At 63.3% G+C, this 18,046-nt stretch overlaps 1 protein-coding gene across 1 annotated transcript; it reads left to right on the top strand.

Moving 5' to 3' along the window:
• Positions 1–1,188: 1,188 nt before the first annotated feature.
• Positions 1,189–16,925, top strand: LOC136788746 (glutamate receptor ionotropic, NMDA 2D-like). The gene is given in 12 exon segments (XM_066987422.1): positions 1,189–1,249; positions 3,423–3,850; positions 4,578–5,170; positions 5,917–6,031; positions 7,042–7,253; positions 8,477–8,546; positions 8,548–8,646; positions 9,572–9,725; positions 10,603–10,728; positions 11,603–11,832; positions 13,915–14,075; positions 15,413–16,925. Coding segments are annotated over 11 exon segments (2,382 nt in total). The 5' UTR covers positions 1,189–1,249; positions 3,423–3,439; the 3' UTR covers positions 15,624–16,925.
• The last annotated feature ends 1,121 nt before the right edge of the window (positions 16,926–18,046 follow it).

Here is an 18,046-nt window from a genome sequence, read left to right as displayed (position 1 = left end):
CCGTGCATCCGTCCCTCTGTGTGTCCGTCCGTCCGTCCATCTGTCCCCCCCCGTCCGTCTGTCCCCCCCGTCCGTCTGTCCGTGCATCCGTCCCTCTGTGCGTCCGTCTGTCCGTCCGTCCATCCGTCTGTCCCCCCCCGTCCGTCTGTCCACCCGTGTCCGTGTGTCCGTCTGTCTGTGCCCCCCCCCCCCCCCCAAAATCTTTGCTCCGGGACCAGGAGAGAGGGGAGGGGGTGAAAGGAGGGGGGGGTAATTGGGGGGGTAAGGGGGGGGGTAATTTGGGGGGGGGGGGTAATTGGGGGGGGGTCGGTCAAAAAGGGGCGTGGCCACGTGCCCCGGGTGGCGTGGCCACCCGCCGGGGGGCGGGGCCAGGGCCGGTGTCCGCGCGCCCGGCGGCGGCGGCGGGGATGCGGCGGGGAGCGTGAGCAGGTGAGGGGGGGGGGCACCCCAAAAACCTCCCCCCAACCCCCCCCAAAAAAAAACCCCAAAGCCCCAAAAAACCAAATCCCACCCCAAAAAAATAACCACCCCCCCCCCCCAAAAATAACCCCAAACCCCCCCGGACCCCCCCGCGGGGCAGCCCCCCGACACGCGTGGGACGGGGGGGGGGCACCGGGGCGCGCCCCCGCGGGCTTTGCACGCGCATTTTGCACGCGCGCCTTGCACGCGCCCTCCCGCACCCCGGCCCCATTAATATTCTGCACGCAGCGCCCGGTGCTGCAGGGGGCGGGGGGCGGCGGGACCGGCCGGGGGGGGGCACTGGGGGCACTGGGAGCACTGGGAGGCACTGGGGGGGAACCGTGGGGGGGGTGCTGGGAGAGACTGGGAGCAACTGGGGGGCGCGGGGAGCACTTGGGGGGCTGGGACCCAGGGGGGTGCCTGGGGGGGTTGGGGGGCTGGGGGGGGTTGGGGAGGTTGGGGGGGCTCAGGGAGGGGGGGTGGGGGGGTGGGGGGGGTCCTGGTGTCCTCGGGGGGGGGGGAGGATTTTTTGGGGGGTTTTCTGGAGATTTGGGGGCTCCCAGCACTTTGTCCCCCCCCCCCCCCAGGAGCAGCCGCCTCAGCCCCCCCCCCAGCCCCACCCGTTTCTGCTCCCCCCCCCAGTTCCTTGCCCCCCCCCCCCCCCCGACCCCAAATCCCCCCCCGGCCCCAAATTCTCCCCCCCCCAAATCCCGTCCCCGTGTCCCCAAATTCCCCCCCCCCATCTGCAGCCGAGATGAGGCAGAGCCCCCGGGAGCGGAGCTGGGCCCAGGTAGGAGCCGTGGGGCAGAGCCATGGGGCTGAGTTATGGGGCAGATCTATGGGGCAGAGCCGTGGGGCAGTGCCATGGGGTGGTGCCATGGGGCAGATCTGTGGGGCTGAGCTGTGGGGCTGAGTTATGGGGCAGAGCTGTGGGGCAGATCCATGGGGCAGAGCTGTGGGGCGGTGCCATGGGGTGGTGCCGTGGGGCAGATCTGTGGGGCAGAGCCGTGGGGCTGAGTTATGGGGCAGAGCTGTGGGGCAGTGCCATAGGGTGGTGCCATGGGGCAGATCCGTGGGGCAGAGCTGTGGGGCGGTGCCATGGGGCAGAGCTGTGGGGCAGAGCCGTGGGGCTGAGTTATGGGGCAGATCTGTGGGGCAGTGCCATAGGGTGGTGCCATGGGGCAGATCTGTGGGGCTGAGCTGTGGGGCTGAGTTATGGGGCAGATCCATGGGGCAGAGCTGTGGGGCAGAGCCATGGGGTGAAGCCATAGGGCACAGCCGTGGGGCAGCGCTATGGGGCAGCGCTGTAGGATGCCGTGGGGCAGTGCCGTGGGGCAGCGCCGTGGGGACACTGGTGCGGGTTTGTCCCCACGGCTATGGGGCAGCGCTATGGGGCTGCCCCCTGCTGCTGTGGGGATGGTGGCACCAGTTTGGCACCGGTTTGGCACTGGTTTGTGTCGTCCCCCCCCCACCCCCGGCACAGGTCTGTCCCCACCGGCGCGGGGACGTTGCAGGGATGGGGACGGTGCCGCGGGTTTGTCCCCCGGTGTTACGGGGACGGGGACGTTATGGGGACGTTACGGGGTCTGTCCCTGGGACACGCACGCGGTGGCCTCAAGGTCACCCCCGGGCTGGGGACGGGGCCCCTCCGGGGGTCCCCGGTGTCCCCCGGGGGCCCCCCGCACTGTCCTTGCCGTGCCCCGCGTGTCGGGGAGCGACGGCGTGTCGTGACATGTCGCGACGTGTTCTGGAGCTGGGCCCGATGTGGGCCCCCAGTACAGTGGGGCAGGGGCGGCACTGGGAGCACTGGGTGGCTCTGGTGGTGCTGTGTCACTGCTGGCACCAGTGACGCCGGGCACTGGATGATGCTGGGTGGCACCGGGTGGCTCTGGTGGCACTGGGTGGCACTGGTGGTGCTGTGTCACTGCTGGCACCGGTGACACTGGGTGGTGCTGGGTACTGGGTGATGTTGGGTGGCACTGGGTGATGTAGGGTGATACCGGGGGCACTGGGTGATGTCGGGTCACGCTGGGTGACGTCGGGTGGCACTGGGGGCACTGGGTGGTGCTGGGTGGCACTGGGGGCACTGGGTGACGTCGGGTGACACTGGGTGACGTCGGGTGGCACTGGGGGCACTGGGTGGTGCTGGGTGGCACTGGGGGCACTGGGTGACGTCGGGTGACGCTGGGTGACGTCGGGTGGCACTGGGGGCACTGGGTGGTGCTGGGTGGCACTGGGGGCACTGGGTGACGTCGGGTGACGCTGGGTGATGTCGGGTGGCACTGGGGGCACTGGGTGGTGCTGGGTGGCACTGGGGGCACTGGGTGATGTCGGGTCACGCTGGGTGACGTCGGGTGGCACTGGGGGCACTGGGTGGTGCTGGGTGGCACTGGGGGCACTGGGTGACGTCGGGTGACACTGGGTGATGTCAGGTGGCACTGGGGGCACTGGGTGATGTCAGGTGACACTGGGTGACGTCGGGTGGCACTGGGGGCACTGGGTGGTGCTGGGTGGCACTGGGGGCACTGGGTGATGTCGGGTGATGCTGGGTGACGTCGGGTGGCACTGGGGGCACTGGGTGGTGCTGGGTGGCACTGGGGGCACTGGGTGACGTCGGGTGACACTGGGTGACGTCGGGTGGCACTGGGGGCACTGGGTGGTGCTGGGTGGCACCGGGGGCACTGGGCGATGCTGACTGGCACTGGGGGCACTGGGTGATGCTGGGTGGCACTGGGGGCACTGGGTGACGTTGGGTGACACTGGGGGCACTGGGCGATACTGACTGGCACTGGGGGCACTGGGTGATGCTGGGGGGCACTGGGTGATGCTGGGTGGCACCGGGGGCACTGGGCGATGCTGGCTGATGCTGGCTGGCACTGGGTGCCACCGGGTGCCACCGGGTGCCACCGCGCACCCCATCTGACCCCCCCCTCCCCCTTCCCCGCCCACCCCCCTCCCCTTAGGCCTCGGCGCCGGCGCCATGACCGCCCGCGGGGCCGCCCCGCTCGGCACCATGCTCTTCGCCCTGGCGCTGGCCTGCGCCGGCCCCTTCCTGGAGCCGCGTCCCGAGGGCGGCCGGCGGGCGCTCAACGTGGCCGTCATCCTCAGCGGCGCCTCCTACGGCCCCGCCGGCGCCCGCCTGGCCCCCGCCGCCTTCCGGGACTTCCCCTTGGACGTCAACCCGGTGGCGGTGGTGCTGAACGACACCAACCCCCGGAGCCTGATCGTGCGCCTCTGCGACGTCCTCTCCTCGCTGCGCATCCACGGCGTCGTCTTCGAGGACGACTCCGGCTCCGAGGCCGTGGCGCAGATCCTCGACTTCATCTCGGCCCAGACCTCGGTGCCCATCGTCGGCGTCAACGGCGGCTCCGCCATCGTGCTCACGCCCAAGGTTTGGGGGGGGGGATGTGGGCACATGCAGAGCCGCGCGACAGCCCCGAAAGGGGACTGGAGCCGGAACATCGACCCCCAACCCAACCCCAAACACGTCTAGGGCCAACCCATTGACCCCAACCCAACCCCAAACACGTCTAGGGCCAAAACGTTGACCCCAACCCGACCCCAAGCATGTCTGGAGACAAAATATTGACCCCAACCCAACCCTAATTGTGCCTAGAGGCAACCTGTTGACCCCAACCCAACCCCAATCACGTCTAGGGCCAACCCATTGACCTCAACCCAACCCCAACCATGTCTAGGGCCAACGCATTGACTCCAACCCAACTTGAATCATGCCTAGAGCCAAAATATTGACCCCAACCCCACTTCAGCCATGCCTAGAGCCAACCCATTGACCAAAACCAAACTCCAACCATGTCTAGGGCCAACCCATTGACCTCAACCCAACCCCAAACACGTCTAGAGCCAAAATATTGACCCCAACCCAACCCCAACCATACTTAGAACCAAAATAATGATCTCAACCCAACCCCAACCCATGCCTAGAGCCAACCCAATGACCCCAAGCATGCCTAGAGCCAACCCATTGACCCCAACCCAACCCCAACCCATGCCGAGAGCCAACCCAATGACCCCAAGCATGCCGAGAGCCAACTGCTTGACCCCAAGCATGCTGAGAGCCAACCCATTGCCCCCCACGCTGCCCCCTGTCCCCGCAGGAGAAGGGCTCCACCTTCCTCCAGCTGGGCTCCTCGACAGAGCAGCAGCTCCAGGTGATCTTCGAGGTGCTGGAGGAGTACGACTGGACGTCCTTCGCCGTCGTCACCACCCTCTTCCCCGGCTACGAGGACTTCGTGGACTACGTGGAGGTGCTCACCGACAGCAGCTTCATCGGCTGGGAGCACCGCGGCGTCCTCACCCTCAACCTGACCGACGACCCCGAGGGGACGCGGCTGCGGCGGCAGCTCCGCGAGGTCAGCGCCCAGATCCGGCTGCTCTACTGCTCGCGGGAGGAGGCCGAGGCCATCTTCCGGGCGGCGCGGGAGGCTGGCCTCGCCGGGCCCGGCTACATCTGGTTCGTGGTGGGCACCAACCTGGGGGGCAGCGAGGAGCTGCCCGAGGACCTCCCCGCCGGCCTCTTCGCCGTGCTGTCCTCCGGCTGGCGCGACGACCTCCAGCACCGGGTGCGCAACGGCGTGGCCATCGTGGCCAAGGGGGCCGAGGCCCTGCTGCGGGACTACGGCTTCATCCCCGAGTTCAACAACGACTGCCGGGCGCCCAACGCCACCCAGGGCAACGACGACCTCCATCGGTGAGACCCGCCGGGGCGGGCGGTCCGGGCCTCCTGGGTGTCCTGGGTATCGCAGGCATTGCGCGCATCGTGTGTATTGCCTGCATTGCGTGCATTGCATGCATTGCGTGCATCCCGGGCATCATGCACATTGTGGGCATTGTGGGTATTGTGGGCATCGCGTGCATTGCATGCATCACGGGCATCGCGTGCATCACATGCATTGCATTGCGGGCGTCACAGGCATTGTGTGCATCACGTGTATCGCGTGCATTGTATGCATTGTGGGCATCACGGGCATCATGCGCATCACAGGCATCGCACGCGTTGCAGGCATTGTGTGTGTTGTGTGCACCACGTGCATCATGGGCATTGCATGCATTGCATGCGTCGAGGGCAACACGTGCATCGTGTGCATCATGGGCATCGCATGCATTGTGGGCATCGTGGGCATCCCATGCATCAAGGACAACACGTGCATCGTGTGCATCATGGGCATCGCATGCATCCCATGCATCGCACGCATCACATGCAGCGTGGGCATCACATGCATTGTGTGCATCGCGTGCATTGTGGGCATTGCGTGCATTGCACGCATCGTGTGCATCACATGCACTGCGTGCATCAAGAGCATCGCATGCATTGCGTGCATCCTGGGCATCGCACGCATCATATGCATCGCATGCATTGGGCGCATCCCTCGCGTCCCTCATGTCCCGGGGGGGCCGCGGCGGTGACGGTGCCCCCCCCCCCCCCCCCCCCCGAAGGTACTTCACCAACATCACCTGGGGGCAGAAGGACTTCTCCTTCAACGCCGACGGCTTCCTCGTCAACCCCTCGCTCGTCGTCATCGCGCTCAACAAGGAGCGCAGCTGGGAGGTGGTGAGCGGCGGCGCGCTGGTCCCGGGAGATTTGGCGTCGGCTCTAGGGGGGGTTGGGGCTTTTGCCATCCGCTTTTGGGGTTTGGGTTTATTTTATTTTTTTATTGATTTTTTGCCATCTGTTTTTTGAGTTTTTGGTTTCGTTTTGATCTTTTTTTGGCATCTGTTTTGGGGTTTGGGGGGGGTTTCTTGGGGATTTTGTTTGTTTGTTTTTTTGTCATTGTTTTTTTTTTTTTTCCATCCATTTTTTTTTTAATTTTTGAGGGGGTTTCTTGCCATCCATTTTTTCTTTTTCTTTTTTGGTTTTGTTTTTTTTCCCCATCCTTTTTTGTTTGTTTGTTTGTTTCTTGTTTTTTTTCCATCTTTTTTGTTTTTGCCATCTGTTTGTTTGTTTGTTCGTTTGTTTTTGGTTTCTTTGCCATCCATTTTTTGTGGGTGGGGGGGGGTCATTTTTTTGCCATCATTTCTTTTTGGGGGTGGGGTTTGTTTGATTCTTTTTTTCCATCTTTTTTTTTTTCATCCTTTTTTTTGGGAGGAGGGAGTTGTTTTTTTGCCATTTTTTTTAATTATTATTTTTTGCCATCCTTTTTTTATTATTATTATTTTTTTTAGCCATTCTTTTTTAAAATAATTATTATTTTTGCTATCCTTTTTTAATTATTATTTTTTGCCATCCTTTTTTATTATTTTTTGCCGTCCTTTTTTATTATTATTTTTTGCCAACCTTTTTTAATTCTTATTTTTTTGCCATCCTTTTAATTATTCTTATTATTTTTTTTGCCATCCTTTTTTTTATTATTATTTCTTCGCCACCCTTTTATTACCATATTCTTTTTTGCCATCCAACTATTACCGTTATTTTTTCTATCCTTTTTTCATTACATTTTTTTGCCGTCCGTTTTTTTCTTTTCCATCCGTTTTTTTCGTTTTTTTTTTTAATTTTTTTTTTAAATTTTTTCTTGCCACCAGATTTCTCGTTTCGCTGACTTATTTCTCTGCCCCCCCCCCCAGGTGGGCAGCTGGGAGCGCCGCGTGCTGCGCATGAAGTACCCGGCGTGGCCGGGCGCGGGGGGGTTCCCGCGGCCGGTGGCGGACGGGCGGCACCTGGCAGTGGCCACGCTGGAGGAGCGCCCCTTCGTCATCGTCGAGGGCGTCGACCCCGACACCGGCACCTGCATCCGCGACTCCGTGCCCTGCCGCCAGCAGCTGAACCGCACGCACAGGTGGGGGCCGGCGACGCCCCCCCCGGGGGCCTGGTGACCCCCCCCGGTGGCCTGGTGACCCCCCCGTGTCATGGTGACCCCCCCATGGCGGTGATCCCCGTGTCATGTGACCCCACATGATGTGACCTCCCATGTCCTGATGACCCCCCCGTGTCATGGTGACCTCCCCCATGGCAGTGTCTCCGTGTCATGGTGACCCCCCCATGTCATGGTGACCTCCCCATGGTGGTGACCCCCCCATGTCATGGTGACCCCCCCGTGTCATGGTGACCCCCCCCATGTTCTCCGGTCATGGTGACCCCCACGTGGTGGTGACCCCCCCAGGGGCCTGGTGACCCCCCCCCGTGTCATGGTTACCCCCCCCCATGTCCTGGTGACCCCCCCATGGCAGTGACCCCCCCGTGTCTGGTGACCCCACATGGTGGTGAACCCTCCCCAGGGGGCCTGGTGACCCCCCCGCATGGTGACCCCACATGGTGACCCCACCCATGGGCCTGGTGACCTCCCCTGGTGGCATGGTGACCCCCCTGTGTCACGGTGACCCCCCCATGTTCTGGGACCTGGTGACTCCACCATGTCATGGTGACCCCCCATGGTGGTGACGCCCCCGTGTCATGGTGACCCCCCCCCCATGTTCTGGTGACCCCACCCAAGTTCTGGTGACCCCCCCCCCCCCCCTGGTGACCCCCCCCTGCTGGCCTGGTGACCCCCCCCATGTCTGGTGACCCCACATGGTGGTGACCCCCCCCCCCCCCCCCCCTGGTGGCCTGGTGACCCCCCCATGTCACGTCATGTTCTGTGACCCCACATGGTGGTGACCCCTCAGGGGCCTGGTGAGGGGCCCGGTGACACCTCTCCATGTCATGGTGAGTTCTGGTGACTATGGTGTGAACCCCCCCCAGGGGCCTGGTGACCCCCCCCCTCCCAGTGGCCTGGTGACCCCCCCATCATATTCTGGTGACCCCCCCCATGTCCTGGTGACCCCCCCATGTCCCATGTCCCAATATCCCCCCCATATCCCAATGTCCCCTTATGCCCCCCCCCCAAACTTGCAGCCCCCCCGGAGAGGCCCCCCCCCCCCCCCCCCAAGCACTGCTGCGAGGGGTTCTGCATCGACATCCAGCCCCCCCAGCCCCATATAACCCCCCCAATGCCCCCTTATACCCCCCAATGCCCCCCCCCAGTGCCCCCCCGACCCCATGGTGCCCCCCCCCAATTTACAGCCCCCCCGGGGAGCCGCCCCCCCCCGCCAAGCGCTGCTGCAAGGGGTTCTGCATCGACCTGCTGAAGCGCCCTGGCGCGCGCCCTGCCCTTCACCTACGACCTCTACCTGGTGACCCACGGCACCCACGGCAAGAAGGTGGACGGCGTCTGGAACGGCATGATCGGCGAGGTGGGACACGCCCCCTTAGGCCACGCCCCATTAAGGGCCACGCCCTCCTAAGCCACGCCCTCCTAAGCCATGCCCCGCAGGCCCTGCGCGGGTCTCCACCTGGGCAAGGTGGGACACGCCCCCTCTGGCCACACCCACCCTAAGCCACACCCACCCGGCCACGCCCAACTTGCCACACCCACCTAAGACACGCCCCCGTTGACCACGCCCCCTGATGACCACACCCTCCTGTGCCCCCCACAACCACCACACAGATCTCTGTCTAGACGAGGTAGGACACGCCCCCTCTGGCCACACCCCCTAAGCCACACCCACCTGGCCACGCCCTCCTAGGCCACGCCCTCCTAAACCACACCCCACGGCCACACCCTCCTAAGCCACGCCCCCACCCCCCCGCCCCTGCCCAGGTCTCCGCCCAGGCAAAGCGGGACACACCCCCACCCAACCACACCCCCCCAAGCCCCGCCCCAGGACCACGCCCACACGGCCACGCCCTCCTAAGTCCCGCCCTCTGGTGAACGCCCCCACCTCTTGGCCCCCAAGTCCACTTGATGATATGCCCCTCTGACGCCCCCCTCCCGGGACCACCCTAAGCCCCGCCCCCGGCCCTGGACCACGCCCTCCTAAGTCCACTACTGACCCAGGTTATGAGGTGGGACACATCCCCCTGACCACGCCCCCTAAGCCATGCCCCCGAGACCACACCCTTCCAGGGACCACACCCTCACGACCCACGCCCTCCTAAGTCCCGCCCCCATGACCACGCCCTCCCACCCCTTAAGCCACGCCCCCCAGCTCTGCCCAAGCCTACCGCCTGGGTGAGGTGTGGCATGCCTCTCTGACCACACCCCCCCAGCCACACCCCCAGAGACCCCACCCTCCCGGGACCCCGCCCTCCTAAGCCCCGCCCCCCGGCCCCACCCAGGTGTCGGCCCGGCGCGCCGACATGGCGATCGGCTCGCTGACCATCAACGAGGAGCGCTCCGAGGTCGTCGACTTCTCCGTGCCCTTCGTCGAGACCGGCATCAGCGTGATGGTGGCGCGCAGCAACGGCACCGTGTCCCCCTCCGCCTTCCTCGGTAATTGGGGGGGGGGGGCAATTAATGGGGGGGGTCATTGGGGGGGGTTGGTTATTGGGTGGGTGTTTATTGGGGGGGGGTTATTGGGGGGGGGGGTACAGCATGATGGTGGTGTGCAGCAACGGCACCGTGTCCCCCTCCGCCTTCCTCGGTAATTGGGGGGGGGGCAATTAATGGGGGGGGCAGTTATTGGGGGGGTCATTGGGGGACTTATTTATTGGGGGGAGAGTTTATTGGGGGTGGTTTATTGGGGGGACCTACTGGGGTGATTTATTAGGGGAACATTGGGGGGGTATTTTGGGGGCTGTTATTTACCAGGGGGGGTATTTGGGTGGTGTTACTTATCTGGGGGGGTGTATTTATTTTGGGGAGGGTGTTATTTATTGGGGGGGTGTCATTTAATTGGGGGTGTTATTTGGGGGCATGTCTTACGAGGGTATTTTTGGGGGTGTTAACGTATCTTCGGGGTATTTTGGGGGGCTGTTATTCATCGAGGGGGGTACTTTGGGGGGGTTATTTATTTGGGGGGGGTCATTTATTTTCGGGGGGGTGTTATTTGTCTTAGGAGGGTATTTTGGGGGGCTGTTAACGTATTTTGGGGTCATTTTTGGGGCTGTTACTCATCGAGGGGGTATTTTTGGGGGGGTGTTTTTTATTGGGGGCTGTTATTTATTTCGGGGGGGTCATTTATTTGGGGGGGTGTTATTTATTTGGGGGGCGTTATTTATTTGGGGGGTGTTATGTGTTAGGAGGATATTTTTGGGGGGCTGTTAATGTACTTTGGGGTATTTTGGGGGGCTGTTATTTATCGAGGGGGTACTTTTGGGGGGGTTGTTTATTTCGGGGGGGGGGTCATTTATTTCCGGGGGGCCCGCAGAGCCGTACAGCCCGGCCGTGTGGGTGATGATGTTCGTCATGTGCCTGACCGTGGTGGCCGTCACCGTCTTCCTCTTCGAGTACTTCAGCCCCGGGGGCTACAACCGCAGCCTGGGCGCCGGCCGGCGTGAGCGGGGGGGGGCAACTGGGGGGGGGGCAACTGGGGGGGGGGCAACTGGGGGGGGCAACTGGGGGGGGTTACTGGGGGGAGGGGGTCACTGGGACGGGGAATAACTGGGAAGGGTAGCGGGGAAAGGGGATACTGGGGGGGAATTGGGGGGGGGGACTGGGAGGGGATTTGGGGGGGGTAACTGGGAGGGGGTAATCGGGAGGGGGGGTAACTGGGATGAGGGGGGTTACTGGGATGAGGGGGGTTACTGGATAATAACTGGGAAGGGTAACTGGGAAAGGGGTACTGGGGGGGGAATTGGGACACTGGGGGGGGAAATGGGGTGGGTAATTGGGGGGTAATTGGGAGGGGGGTAACTGGGGGTGTAACTGGGGAAGGTAACTGGGAGAGGGGAGGAATGGGGGGAGAAATGGGGTGGTAACTGGGATGGGAGGTACTGGGAGGGGTAACTGGGATGGGGGGGGAATGGGGGGGTAACTAGAATGGGGGGGAAGCTGGGGGGCTAACTGGGATGGAGGGGGACTGGGAGGGGTAACTGGGATGGGGGGGGGTAACTGGGGGGTAACTGAGAAGGGTAACTGGGATGAGGGGGATACTGGGAGGGGTAATTGGGAAGGGGGGGGTAACTGGGAGAGAGGATACTGGGGGGGTGCAACTGGGGGGGGACTGGGGGGACGTGTAACGGGGGGGTTATTGGGGGGACGGGTAACTGGGGGTAACTGGGAGGGAGGATACTGGGAGGGAGCATACTGGGATGTGAAGGGATTTGGGGACACGGGGGGACGTGGGGGGATATTGGGGGGGGGGGGGGGGGGACCCGAGGGGGTCTGGGGGGGGTCAGGGGGCGACCCCGTGTCCCGTCCCCCCCCAGGCGCGGGCGGCTCCAAGTTCACCATCGGGAAGTCGCTGTGGCTGCTGTGGGCGCTGGTGTTCAACAACTCGGTGCCGGTGGAGAACCCGCGCGGCACCACCAGCAAGATCATGGTGCTGGTCTGGGCCTTCTTCGCCGTCATCTTCCTCGCCAGCTACACGGCCAACCTGGCCGCCTTCATGATCCAGGAGGAGTACGTCGACACCGTCTCGGGGCTCAGCGACCGCAAGGTGCGGCCCCGGAGGGTCCCGCGTGGCCCCGTATGGCCCCGTGGGGTCCAACACGGCCCTATATGGCCCCGTGGGGTCTAACATGGCCCTATATGGCCCCATAGGATCTAACACGGCCCTGTATGGCCCTGTGGGGTCCAACATGGCCCCATATGGCCCCATAGGATCTAACAAGGCCCCATATGGCCCCATGGGGTCCAACACGGCCCTATATGGCCCCATGGGGGTCTAACATGGCCCTATATGGCCCCATAGGATCTAACACGGCCCTATATGGCCCCATGGGGGTCTAACACGGCCCTATATGGCCCCATGGGGGTCTAACATGGCCCTATATGGCCCTGTGGGGTCTAACATGGCCCTGTATGGCCCCATGGGGTCCAATGTGGCCCCGTATGTCCCCATAGGGTCTAACAAGGCCCTATATGGCCCCGTGGGGTCTAACACAGCCCTATATGGCCCCATGGGGTCTAACATGGCCGTATATGGCTCCATGGGGTCTAACACGGCCGTATATTATGGCCCCATAGGATCTAACATGGCCCTATATGGCCCCGTGGGGTCTAACACAGCCCTATATGGCCCCATGGGGTCTAACACGGCCCTATATGGCCCCATAGGATCTAACATGGCCCTATATGGCCCCGTGGGGTCCAACACAGCCCTATATGGCCCCATGGGGTCTAACAAGGCCCTATATGGCCCCGTGGGGTCTAACATGGCCCTATATGGCCCCATGGGGTCCAACACATCTCTGTAAACCCCCATACAACCCCGTATGTCCCCATAAGGTCCAACACGGCCCTATATGGCCCCGTGGGGTCCAACATGGCCCCATATGGCTCCATGGGGTCTAACATGGCCCCACGGGGTCCAACACATCTCTGTAAACCCCCATACGGCCCCGTATGTCCCCATAGGGTCCAACACGGCCCTATATGGCCCCGTGGGGTCCAACATGGCCCTTTATTGCCCCATGGGGTCCAATGTGGCCCCATATGGCCTCATAGGGTCTAACAAGGCCCTATATGGCCCCATGGGGTCCAACACAGACCTATATGGGCCCATAGGGTCTAACATGGCCCCATATGGCCCCATGGGGTCTAACATGGCCCTATATGGCCCCGTGGGGTCCAACACGTCTCTGTAAACCCCATACAGCCCCGTATGTCCCCATAGGGTCCAACATGGCCCTATATGGCCCCGTGGGGTCCAACATGGCCCCATATGGCCCCATGGGGTCCAACACGTCTCTGTAAACCCCTATACGGCCCTATATGTCCCCATAGGGTCCAACATGGCCCTATATGGCCCCGTAGGGTCTAACATGGCCCCATATAGCCCCATAGGGTCCAACACGGGTCCATAAACCCCCATACAGCCCCACATGGCCCCATGGGGTCCAACACGACCCAATGGGGTCCAACCCCCGCAGCCCCTGACCCCGTTCCCCAGAAGCAGGACCCCCCCCGTGTCCTCCCCCCAGTTCCAGCACCCCCAGGAGCAGTACCCCCAGGAGCAGTACCCCCATGATCCCCCCATCCACCTGACCCCCCCCATGTCCCCACACCCCCCCGACCCCCCTGACCCCCCCCCGGTTCCAGCACCCCCAGGAGCAGTACCCCCCTGACCCCCCCATGTCCCCCCACCCCCCCAACCCCCTCACACCCCCATGTCCTCACACCCCCCCCGACCCCCCTGACCCCCCCAAACCCCCCAGTGCCCCCCCAGTTCCAGCACCCCCAGGACCAGTACCCCCCAGGAGCAGTACCCCTCCTGACCCCTCCCATGTCCCCCTGACCCCCTGGTGCCCCCCCAGTTCCAGCGCCCCCAGGAGCAGTACCCCCCGACCCCCCCGACCCCCTGACCCCCCCAACCCCCTGACCCCCCTGACCCCTGGTGCCCCCCCAGTTCCAGCGCCCCCAGGAGCAGTACCCCCAGGAGCCGTACACCCCATGACCCCCCCCCGCCCCCCCTGACCCCCGGTGCCCCCCCAGGAGCAGTACTCCCAGGAGCAGTACCCCCAGGATCAGTACCCCCCATGACCCCCCTGACCCCCCCTGACCCCCGGTGCCCCCCCAGTTCCAGCGCCCCCAGGAGCAGTACCCCCCCCTGAAGTTCGGCACGGTGCCCAACGGCAGCACGGAGAAGAACATCCGCAGCAACTACCCGGCCATGCACAGCCACATGCTCAAGTACAACCAGCGCCGCGTCGAGGACGCCCTGCAGCACCTCAAGAGCGGGTAGGGGCGGGGCCGGGACGGGGGGCGGGGCCGGGGAGGGTGGGGTCGGGGGCGGGGCCAGGGAGGGTGGGGTCAGGCAGGGTGGGGTCAGGGAGGGGCCATGGGGATGGGGACAGGGGGTGGGGATGAAGAGGAGGCAGGGTCAGGGAGGGGTGGGGTCAAGGTTGGGGTCGGTGGGGTTGGGGTCAGGGAAGGGGCGGGGTCAGGAGGCGGGGCCAGGGAGGGTGGGGCCAGGGGGCGGGGTTAGGGAGGGGGCAGGGCCAGGGAGGGTGGGGTCAGGGAGGGGTGGGGATGGGGACAGGGGGTGGGGCCAGAGAGAGGGGCAGGGAGAGGGGCTGGGGTCATGGAGGGGTGGGGTCAGGGGGCGGGGTCAGGGAGGGGTGGGGTCAGGGGCGGGGTCAGGGAGGGTGGGGTCAGGGAGGGGCCATGGGGAAAGGGGTGGGGATGGGGACAGGGGGTGGGGCCAGAGGGAGGGGCAGGGAGAGGGGGTGGGGTCAGGGGGTGGGGTCAGGGAGGGGGCAGGGCCAGGGAGGGGTGGGGTCAGGGAGGGGGCGGGGTCAGGGAGGGTGGGGTCAGGGGGCGGGGTCAGGGTGGGGCCATGGGGATGGGGACAGGAGGTGGGGTCAGAGAGAGGGGAAGGGAGAGGGGGCGGGGTCAGGGAGGGGTCAGGGTCAGGGAGGGGTGGGGTCATGGGGTCAGGGAGGGCCCAAGGGGTGGAGGCAGGGAGAGGAGCAGGGAGAGGGGGCGGGGTCAGGGAGGGGGCGATGGGAAAGGGGTTGGGGCCATGGGGGGCGGGGCCACGGGTGGGTGGGGTCAGGGAGGGGGCGGGGCCTGGAGAAGGGGGTGGGGACGGGGAGAGGGGCAGGGAAAGGGGGCGGGGACTGTTGGGTTTGGGGCGGGGCTTAATGCGTGTGGGTGGGGCTTGGTGCAGCGGGCGGGGCTTGTTGGCAGTGGGCGGGGCTTTGGGTGTGGGCGGGGCCACTTTTGTAGGGCAGTCAGGGCGAGACGGGACGCGGGGGGCGGGGGGCCGCTGGCTGCGGGGGCGGGGCTTAAGCCTTGTGGGCGGGGCTTGGCACCATGGGCGGGGCTTTGTTGGCAGTGGGCGGGGCCTGTTGGCAGTGGGCGGGGCTTTGAGTGTGGGCGGGGCTTGATGGCAGTGGGCGGGGTTTTGGGTGTGGGCGGGGCCGCTTTTGTAGGGCGGTCAGGGCGAGACGGGACGCGGGGGCCCACTGGCTGCGGGGGGGGGCGGGGCTCTGCGCCCGGCGGGCGGGGCCGGGCGGTGGGCGGGGCTTGTCCTGGCACGGCCCCGCCCCTCCCCGCCCCGCCCCGCCCCGCAGGAAGCTGGACGCCTTCATCTACGACGCGGCGGTGCTGAACTACATGGCGCGCAAGGACGAGGGCTGCAAGCTGGTGACCATCGGCTCGGGGAAGGTGTTCGCCACCACCGGCTACGGCATCGCCCTGCAGAAGGGCTCGCGCTGGAAGCGGCCCCTCGACCTCGCGCTGCTGCAGCTGCTGGGCGACGGTACGGCGCGTCGCGATAGATAGCTGGCGGGCGTCGCGAGAGCTGGCGGGCGTCGCGAGAGCTGGCGGGTGTCGCGAGAGCGGCGGGCGTCGCGAGAGGGAGGGGACGTCCTGATGGCGGTGGGTGCCGGGATAGCGGTGGGTGTTGCGGTAGCGATGGTGTGATCGTGGTGGGTGTCGCGATAGTGGAGGGTGTCGCGATAGTGGTAGTGTTGTGATAGCGATGGTGTAATTGTGGTGGTTGTCGTGATAGCGGTGGTGTTGTGATAGTGATGGTGTGATCATGGTGGGTGTTGCGATAGCAGTGGCGTTGTGATAGTGGTAGTGTTGTGATAGTGATGGCATCGTGGTAGTGAAGGGCGTCATGATAGCGATGGGCGTCGTGATAGTGATGGGCGTCGTGATAGTGTTGGGTGTTGCGACGGGTGTCATGATAGTGACGGTGGTGGGACGGGTGTTGTGACGGTGCCAGGGGTCGTGATAGCGATGAGCGTTGTGGTAGTGATGGTGTTGTGATGGGTGTCGTGATAGTGACGGGTGTCGTGACAGTGATGGGTGTCCTGATGGGTATTGTGATAGTGACAGCAGCGGGACGGGTGTCATAATAGTGGTGGGTGTTGTGATAGTGGTGGGTGTCATAATAGTGGTGGGTGTCGTGACAGGTGTTGTGACAGTGACGGTGTTGTGACAGTGACAGTATCGTGCTGCTATCGTGCCGCTATCGTGCCGGTATCATGACATTATCGTGACATTATCACAATGTTATCGCAGTGCTATCACGCCACTATCATGCTGCTATCGTGCTGGCACCACGACATTACCGTGATGTTATTGCGACACTATTGTACTGCTATCACAACGCTAACGTGCCAGTATCATGACATTACCGTGATGTTATTGCGACACTATTGTGCTGCTATCTCAAGGCTATCGTGCCACTATCGTGCCAGTATCATGATGTTATCGTGATGTTATTGAGATGTTATCATAAGGCTATTGTGCCACTATCGTGCCACTATCACACCACTATCGTGCCGCTATCGCGCCACTATCACGCCGCTATCGCGCCACTATCACACCACTATCGCACCACTATCACGCCACTATCGTGCCACTATCACGCCACTATCACACCACAATCGTGCCACTATCGTGCCACTATCACACCACTATCACACCACTATTGTGCCACTATCACGGCACTATCACACCACTATTGCGCCACTATCACACCCACTATCGTGCCACTATCACGCCACTATCACACCACTATCGTGCCGCTATCGTGCCACTATCACACCACTGTCACACCACTATCACACCACTATCGCGCCACTATAACACCACTATCACGCCACTATCGCGCCGCTATCGTGCCACTATCGCGCCACTATCACGCCACTATCGCGCCACTATCACGCCACTATCGCGCCACTATCACGCCACTATCGTGCCACTATCACGCCACTATCACACCACTATCGTGCCACTATCACGCCACTATCACACCACTATCGTGCCGCTATCGTGCCACTATCACACCACTATCGCGCCACTATCACACCACTATCGCGCCACTATCACGCCACTATCACACCACTATCGTGCCGCTATCGCGCCGCTATCGCGCCACTATCACCCCGCTATCACGCCACTATCGCGCCACTATCGCGCCACTATCACACCACTATCGCGCCACTATCACGCCACTATCACGCCACTATCACACCACTATCGCGCCACTATCGTGCCGCTATCACGCCACTATCACGCCGCTATCGTGCCACTATCACACCACTATCGCGCCACTATCACCCCACTATCGCGCCACTATCGCGCCACTATCACGCCACTATCACACCACTATCGTGCCGCTATCACGCCACTATCGCGCCACTATCACGCCACTATCACACCACTATCGTGCCGCTATCGCGCCACTATCACGCCGCTATCATGCCACTATCGTGCCACTATCGCGCCACTATCACACCACTATCGTGCCGCTATCGCGCCACTATCACGCCGCTATCATGCCACTATCGTGCCACTATCGCGCCACTATCACACCACTATCACACCACTATCGTGCTGCTATCGCGCCACTAACGCGCCACTATCGCGCCACTATCACACCACAATCGTGCCACTATCGTGCCACTATCACACCACTATCACACCACTATTGTGCCACTATCACGGCACTATCACACCACTATCGCGCCACTATCACACCACTGTCACACCACTATCACACCACTATCGCGCCACTATAACACCACTATCACGCCACTATCGCGCCGCTATCGTGCCACTATCGCGCCACTATCACGCCACTATCGCGCCACTATCACGCCACTATCGTGCCGCTATCGCGCCACTATCACACCACTATCACGCCGCTATCACGCCACTATCACACCACTATCACACCACTATCGTGCCGC

The sequence above is a fragment of the Anser cygnoides genome, chromosome W, assembly GCF_040182565.1.
Source record: "Anser cygnoides isolate HZ-2024a breed goose chromosome W, Taihu_goose_T2T_genome, whole genome shotgun sequence".
In the NCBI taxonomy this organism is placed as follows: Eukaryota; Metazoa; Chordata; class Aves; order Anseriformes; family Anatidae; genus Anser; species Anser cygnoides.
Note: the sequence above shows the minus strand (reverse complement) of the source record. Positions and strands in the feature narration are given on the sequence as shown.